The sequence below is a fragment of the Aptenodytes forsteri genome, unplaced genomic scaffold (genome assembly GCF_000699145.1).
Source record: "Aptenodytes forsteri isolate BGI_AS27 unplaced genomic scaffold, ASM69914v1 Scaffold137, whole genome shotgun sequence".
Lineage (NCBI taxonomy): Eukaryota > Metazoa > Chordata > Aves > Sphenisciformes > Spheniscidae > Aptenodytes > Aptenodytes forsteri.
Window position 1 is genome coordinate 1,536,439 of NW_008796221.1, and position 8,170 is coordinate 1,544,608.

The window sequence follows — 8,170 nt, forward strand, 5'->3', positions numbered from 1 at the left end:
CTCCCACTAGCTTCCTTCACATAAGGGACTTGAGCTTCCCATATGTACAGGACATCTCTCCTTGCTTGTTAATCTACTTAAATCATCCTTAAGTTTCCAGATCTTATTGACCCTTTCACTACCTTTTGCTGTTTCCTTCCACAGAGCTGAAGCTTCCTCTCCTTCCTCACCTCCAGGGACGTACAGAATTCTGTACCTCCTTTGTTTGTTTTGCCCTAATTTGCTCCACCTGCCCCCTGGTTTAATTCTGCCATGGTGTCAAATTTATCTTCATCTCCTTCTTGCAGAAAATGCTCGGTACCTTGTATGTATATGGTATATGCAGAGACATACCTTTGGAAGTTGTCTTATCAACTTGCAAAATCTACAGGATACTAGGGTAGAGAGTTGCAGAAACGTAACTGAGAACAGAGGTTTTGCTACCGCAGTTGCCTTTGTGATACAGGGTTTTGAGACCGTAGAACGTAAACACACCAAAAACATGCTTTGATGTAGTATGCAACGTGCTTGATGAAAACAATAAAAAAAACTTTCCACTCTATATAGCACTTCATAAATATGGATTTATTTCCTCATCTTTCATCAGTTTTACAGTTTTAACCAGTGCCTCAGTGTTAATATTTGCCAGAAGCATACAATGGAACTTCAGATACTTCTATTCTGTAGTTCTGAAGTTAAAAACAAATTCATGGGCCTTTCCATAAAGAACTGAGCCAAAAAATAATGAAACTAAATATAACGTATTACAGTTACATAAGATTTCAACTTATATTTCTATCCTACTCTATGTTCTGTATTTACAGTTAACTTTGTTTATTATTTACATTTTTCAAATACTGTAGTCATAAATCTTTTTATATTGTACATTCTTGTTTAAATTTTTATTACAGAAGTTCTTTAACACGCATTTTAGACACTACAATTTCAATATTTCACATGAGTTCTAGGAAATTACTGCCTGGTTTTACTAGCAATGTGTCAAGATGCCTCCTTCATAAGAAAATACATATTACAAGGGAATTTTGTATTATCCAGAATCTTGAATTTTGAAAAAAAAAAAAAGTACATGGGATGTAGTAATGATAACGTTATTTCCTTTTCTACATAATATTTTGTTTGGAACGACATTTTACCTGAGATGTAGAATCATTAAATGTAAGGTGTTGGGGTTTTTTTTTGTAATAAAATGAAATATTTTATGTAAATCTTAAAGTATTGAAAATTTGAAATTTTATATAAATGTCGGCCTTCTATTTACCGAAAACTATTCCTATCTGTATAGGATCATATTGATGTGATCACCTAGATCATCACTAGATCATATTTTCCAGAAAAGTCTCTATCTACGTAAATAAGCATTGTTATTATATTAGGAAACTTCCCACTATCCTTAAAAAGCAATGTGCTCAAGTACAATATTCAACTTCTGACACAGACACAATTGTAAATGTGACCTCCAATGGTAATACTTTCTTCCAAGGGAAGTAAGAGGTACCTGTTGAATTTGGAAGACATGGCAGACAACTTACGTGGACCCGATGAAGGGAATTTTATATATCCAGTCCCATAAATGTTATGCAGGAGCATCTGACACAGCAGACAACTTTGGGTCAACTTTCCATGTTACATGTAACTACCTAAATAACATCTTAATAGAAAAAAGTTATTTTTAGAAAACCCTTACAACATTGTACATTTAATGCTGTGTGTCTTCTCTCGTTACAACAATATGCATTTCTATTAACAAATGATTGTAGATACTAAGTTTAAAGCAAATGGTCATAAATTTCAGGTTTCTTTTATTCTCTTATTGGTAGATATTCTATTAGGCACAATATGACATTCTTTGTAAACATAAAGATAAATTTCGATACGTTAGACCATGAACTGAAGTTACAGAAAACAGCATATGGACATTTAAGAAACACAGATCCACTACACACTCTAGGCACAAATGCAGCAATCTAGGAGGCCTGAACTTGTATCCATCGCAACTGAAACCCCCAGCTGACACCAGTGGAACAGAAAAGCATCCTAGTCACCAAACACTCCTGCTTCTGAATTAATTCATTTTTTTCCCTTCTACCAAAGAGTTTATATAATTTTAAAATATGGATCTCATAATCACGTTGGTAAAAATGTATTTTATTCTATTTACCCTGAAACACCTAATTATTATAAAGTCAGTGTCAAGAACTAAGGCCCCTAAAACAAGTAATGTAACTAACACATCTAGAAAGCTTTCCTCAAAATATGTATCTACATATTTTTAAGAACTTGAAAATAATCTTCCAATAACAAGTCATAAGACAAAACCTCTTGAAGATTTTTTATTTCCCAAACTTAAAAGTGCACTACATTTTTCGTGCAATGTTGTGCAACTTGAGAACTGAACTGAGGAATAACAATTCTGAGCTTCCAGTATATTGCTTATTGCAACTTTCACCCTTAATAACCTGTGTTGTGTAGGGTAGGCACAAATTAATATGAGTTATTTACATCCGATAGAGCAACACCATAATTCTTATCTGAAAAGATTTCTTGAAAATAAATAGCGCGCTTAAATTATGTAAGTTTTAAGAAATTATTCAGTATCCCTTGATTAGATGAAGAAACATTAATTTCATTCTATAAAGTCATAGAGGATTTTTATTCTGCTAATGATGCAAGAGTGATCTGGGTATGTAGTTAGCGTTATTGGGAACTATCTTCTCGCTTCCTCTGAATAAACAGAAAAAAGGTATTAAATTATTTAACAAGTAAGCTTTGGAAAGAGACATTAATTTTCCTTTTCTAACATGCTGGAAATGGAGAATAAGGCAACAACTGAGATAAAAATATATCTTGCTTTGTAAACCAAGCTTCTTAATATGTTTCTTAAAAGTGAACTTTCATGCTGAAAAATTGAAAGGCCTTGAAAGAAAGACTTTAATTATTTTGACAAGACCATGTCTTCTATTTCATTCAGTATTTTAAAAACACTCCAAAATATATAGAGAGGGATTTATTTTAGTGTTATAGATGAGTCTTCGGCTTTAAGTAACTCCTTTGTATGGCTAAAAAGCTTCTACAGAACCCTGCAAGACTGAGTAATGTTTAGAAAAAGCCACCAATTTCCGTTGCAACCTTCTATATTCTTATATTATTGAAGTATTCTAACCTAATTCCATGGAAAAACAACAGATGGTGTGCGAATGTCAGTGTCTTCTGAGTTATAACCAGACCTCAAAACACAGGCCTTGCTGTCTCATACGGTCTTTACGACTATGAAAAGTACTTTTTTTCCACTGAAAGAAAATAACTTTTACTGACCAAAACTGGCTGATAAAGTCATGAAGTAAAGACACTGAAGAAATGACAAAATCATTCCATAAGTAGTTTTAAGTCTTAGGTACATACAAAAATTGCTCAACATAAATCAGACAGACTGCAATGCTCCTAATTAGAGAAAGGGAAAAAAGAAGAAAACTATGTGATAGACTTCCGAACTCATTTTTCACGCTAAGCAAAAAAGTTCACTTCCAAGTTCATTCAATGCTCGATATCCTGCTTTGTCCATTTCTTTGGTATTCTGTTCTCATTCTGCAAATTCTAACAGAATTTTAATGGTCATGTTAATTCAAATGAAAGAGCAATGAGCTGAAAGCACAACCAGAACAACAGATGCCATAATACTGCAGAACACGTTGGTCTTAATGATTTCTGGCTCTTCATATTCATTTCTTGTAATGATTGGGGGCATCCGCAAATGCAAACTTCAATCTGTAGGCCTCTGCTAGGAGTACACTAATTTCTTCATTTCCCCAGTGTACTGTGGGCAAATTTTGTAAAAATATCAGCAATTCCTAGATGGAGAGAAAAAAAAAGAAAAAAATATATTTTTTCAAATACCAATGTAATAGCAATGTATTATTTACACAATGATTATAAGCAATCACTCACGTAGCACCTCCGTATCCCAAACAAACCTGAGATCCCATTAGGTTTAGTGATTTTCCTGTAACTTTTATAGAAATACTTGCTATTCAAGCCTTCAGTTCAGAAACCAGCTGAACTATGGTTATTTTCTAGTGTTCAGAAAAATAAAATAACTCACTCACTCTGTATATACTATGAGTGAAAGAATGCATTGCTGCCCAAATGAGAGGTGGGTAAATTCTATGTACCTGCACTTGCCCTTGTATGATTATACCACTACTTGTGCCCCCGGTCATGGATGGAGACCTCCTGTTGTCCTCAGACAAACAAGAACTCGCACACAATGTATCAGAACCATTCCATTAGACTTCTAAGAGGTAAACAGCGTTAGCATATCCACTTTATAGCTGGTAATTGAGATACAATGCTCATGGGTATTAGAGTCACTAGAAACTTCTAGAAATTTAATTCTGAGCTCTGTAAGTCCAAAATGGTTTAACACGGGACCCAGTCTTCTTTTAGATTTGCCATATTTCCTATATTATTTTAGCACCTGGATACCTTTTACACACTTGCCAACTCCAACCAAGCTCTAGAAGTTTTCACACATTGGTTTGCATATAGTTTTTTAAAAATTCCACATGTATCTTCCACATTTAAGATCTTCAACCTACTTTCAGTTTATAACATCTGTTGCCCAGATCATTCCAATATCCCTATGCTAGGTATGAACAAGAGGAATACCTACACTTCCTCTTTAAGGACCTATAAAATACTCATTTAATTTTTAATACCTTAAATGTTTTTATAACCTCTTTATCAGGTGGGTAAGAGGCAGACAGCTACAGATAAAGCAAAGTTGCTGATTATATTGCAGAAGGGCTAAAATTCTCTTCCCTAGCCTTTTCACATGCAAACATGAAGAGTATCTGACGACTTCTGGTGCTGCTGCTTTCTAGGTATGCCTTGTATACGGTACAGCAAACAACAATTCCATTTCTTTCAACAAGCAGCCTAAGCCCAGGAATAGAGGTTATAAGGAGCTCACTGGGACAGCACCTGTATGTTCAGCTCTGATGACGGCACCAAAATCCACCCTGACCCGCAGCAGCATAAAGCTTCAAATCCTCACCTGTACACTGAAATTTGCCAGCTGTGAGAGGAGGACTCTTTGGAAGATCAACTACTACAAATTCTCTCCTGAGTTCATGCAAATGACAACTTTATAAGGCTCACAATTTGACCAAACTTGGCAAGTTAGCTTGTTTTTTTAAATAAATGGTGACCTAAAAGCCCACAAATCGTCAAACCTGATGCAAAAGCCTCCCTAGGCCAACTATTAAATTCATGTTTCAAACTTTCCAAACAAAAGATCACATGGAGATCCCGTCTCATGCTTTTAATTGCTTTGACAAAAACATTCCTTAAAATTTCAGCTGTGGCAAAGCAGAAAAAGGGAAGTTTTTGGATGAGTTACGTCACAACAAACTGAATGTGGAATTTTATGATGGGAGTTATAAGGCAACCTTAGGAATAAGTGCAGTTGTTAAGCCTGCTTCTATCTGCTAGGTGCTCTATTTTTGCAGAAAAAATGCAGACAATTTGTGCACATTTGTATATGTGCATGTATTTGTAAGCATGTGCACATGTATATTTCTGCATGAATATGTTTGTTAAGATTTATTCTAAAGAGCAGGAATAAGCAAGCAGGAATGCCATTAAAACCACAACCATTATCCTGCTATAAATCAGAATCCTGCAATAACATGTATTCCTCTTCTTCGTAAGTGTCATATTTTGGTTGTCCCCCCTTCTCCCTCCTCTGCACCTGCTTTCATGGAAGATGGCTGTAGGAGCCCTTAGCAAGGATTCTGTGATTTCAGGAAACAGTGAGGAGCAGAAATGAACATGAAATGATTTTTGTGTGTGTGTGTGTGTGAGAGAATTATTTTGGCTTCACCTATTTCATAGTCTTGCTACACTGGTTCTTGTAATATGAAACAAGAAAGGATAGAAGTTGAGCAGTACTATATATTTAATTGCGAAAAACAGATTTAGCATGAGAATGACTCTATTACACGAGAGTACCTTTTTAATAAAGTGTTATACAACTGCCAAAATCCCACTTTCTTTTATATTTCTATCTACTTACTTGACAGTTATGCTGATAACTAATTAATAAATTAGCAGTGCAGAGTAGGAAGGCTGTGTGGAGGGATGATAAATGCCTACCTCCATGAAAGTTTTTTTTTCCTTTTATAAAAGTAACTTTCAACCAGCTCTAAGACACAGCAGTTAATTCAGTGAGTTTTGTGAAATTAGCTCTTTTACTGTTTGCAGTGCCGAGACTTTGCTGGGTCAGACTTATGGGGCAAACTGGTACAAATGATTCATATTGCTTGTGCAGTGTTTTGTTTTTCCTTTGGGCTACTGTTCAAATAAATTTGGCCTAAACCAATCCTCCAGCCGCTGGAGAACAGTCAGTCTTCTAGCAGACCTCAGCACTTGTACTTTGTAGAACATCACCTGTTGCAACCAACACCTGCCTGTACAGAAGGTACTATTAAGCCATTCAACAGCTAGTGAACGAAAGCTAAACTGTGTCAGCATGAGATTAGAAAGCAGGAGTCTACATTGGTCACACATTTGGTCCACTACACTGATTGTTTCTGTGGCAATTGTACATGTTTTTCAAACTAGAAAATGTTGCTACACGTTTGGGAAACACAGATAATTCTTGTAGAGGAATGAATTCTCCTTATACATTCAGTTTTGATGGTAAGGTGATCATACTGGACATGCATATCAGAAAATGATTACAAAAATATAGTTTATTTTCTTAAAACCTTCTACATAGCAGTCACTTTTACAAACATCTGACTGCTCAATGATTAAAAAAGGAAGTAAAATAAGTCATTCATATTAATGTTGTTAAATTTACCTTTCCAAAGCACTGAAGGTACATTATCTTACAGAACAAACCACATTTTCAAAAATAAATTTACAGTTTTAGATGTTTGTTTGGAAAAGTCCATTTCTGTTTGAGTGGGCATTTTGCCACTGTTATGAAGGAAAAAGACTCATTCCTTAACTGCTCATCAAAGTCTAAGACTGATACTGACTAGTGAATATGTGTTATAAATCCAAGTGAAGTAACTGGTCAAAGATACCCTACTTGAGTGATTTTCTAAAGATAAGGCTTATCTTCCTGTGATCTATTAAAGAGCTTCAAAATTGGCTCAGATGTAAGATTTATTTCTATCTTGTTAAAAATAAAGTACAACTTGGCAAAAACCCTACTAAAGAAAATTTTATTTTCTTTAACTGAAAAAAACAGTCTTTGGATTTGAAGAAATGTACAAACTTATACTAATTAATTTTTACAAGACCACCTGAGAAGTTTATCTAAAACTGCTCAATTTAGCATTTACACTTACAAAAGAGCAAAGATGACCACAAGAATACTGACTCAAGAGTATTCAGTTATTTTTAATCATTATTCTTATTTTTTCTCCAACAGATAAAGCAGGAACCACTAGAATCCACGCGTAAATAAGGCATCCATGCTACCTGCTTAAATTAATTTTCCTATCCACATTGAGAATTAAAATATGAGACACTGAAGCAGGATGAATCATAAACTTCAATTAATATTTATCATTAAAAAATCATTGTTGATAAACTGCCTGGTACATTTCAGAAAATTGAGTCCGAAAAGCAGTATTTGTAAAATAATCCTGCAAGAATTTTATTTTCTAATTTAAATATATTGTGACGCCACCTGGATGAGGAATCAGAGCAGCCAGCAGATCAGCAGCAGAGCTGGGGCTTCCAAAATCCTAGTCCATTGTTTGTTTATATTTTGGCTGCATCTACAACAAATGTACTCAAAATTACACCCTTTGCATCTGGCAAATAGAGTTTCATTGGACTCCTACTGCGCTGAATAGCCATACTCATCTCTTGAACTAGGGCCTAGCCGCATGGCCTAGCCTGCCAGCACAGCTTCAGTTTGGTCTATACGTGGCATTTGCCCTCTCATGCCACACTGTGGAAAGGCATTTCTAACCGCCCTTCCTCCTTGCCACGCAGGCAGTGACAGGTTTCCTCCTGGCTGGGAAAGAGTCACAGGTACTTGAGGTATGTACAACCAGCAGTTAATTCCTCATCTATGGAATAACTTTGTTAAATAAAAATAAAATAAAATAAAAAAACCCCAAACCCCCAAAAAGCAAAAAAACCCCCCCAACCA

General features: G+C 35.2%; 1 protein-coding gene across 1 annotated transcript in view; it reads right to left on the bottom strand.

The window, feature by feature from the left end:
• Positions 1–543: 543 nt before the first annotated feature.
• Positions 544–8,170, bottom strand: part of TBC1D22A (TBC1 domain family member 22A) — a 191,380-nt gene continuing 183,753 nt past the window's right edge. Inside the window, exon 13 of the mRNA XM_009289079.1 lies at positions 544–3,845. Within this exon, the coding sequence (XP_009287354.1) occupies positions 3,717–3,845 (129 nt within the window). The 3' untranslated portion in view covers positions 544–3,716. The remainder of the gene's footprint in view (positions 3,846–8,170) is intronic.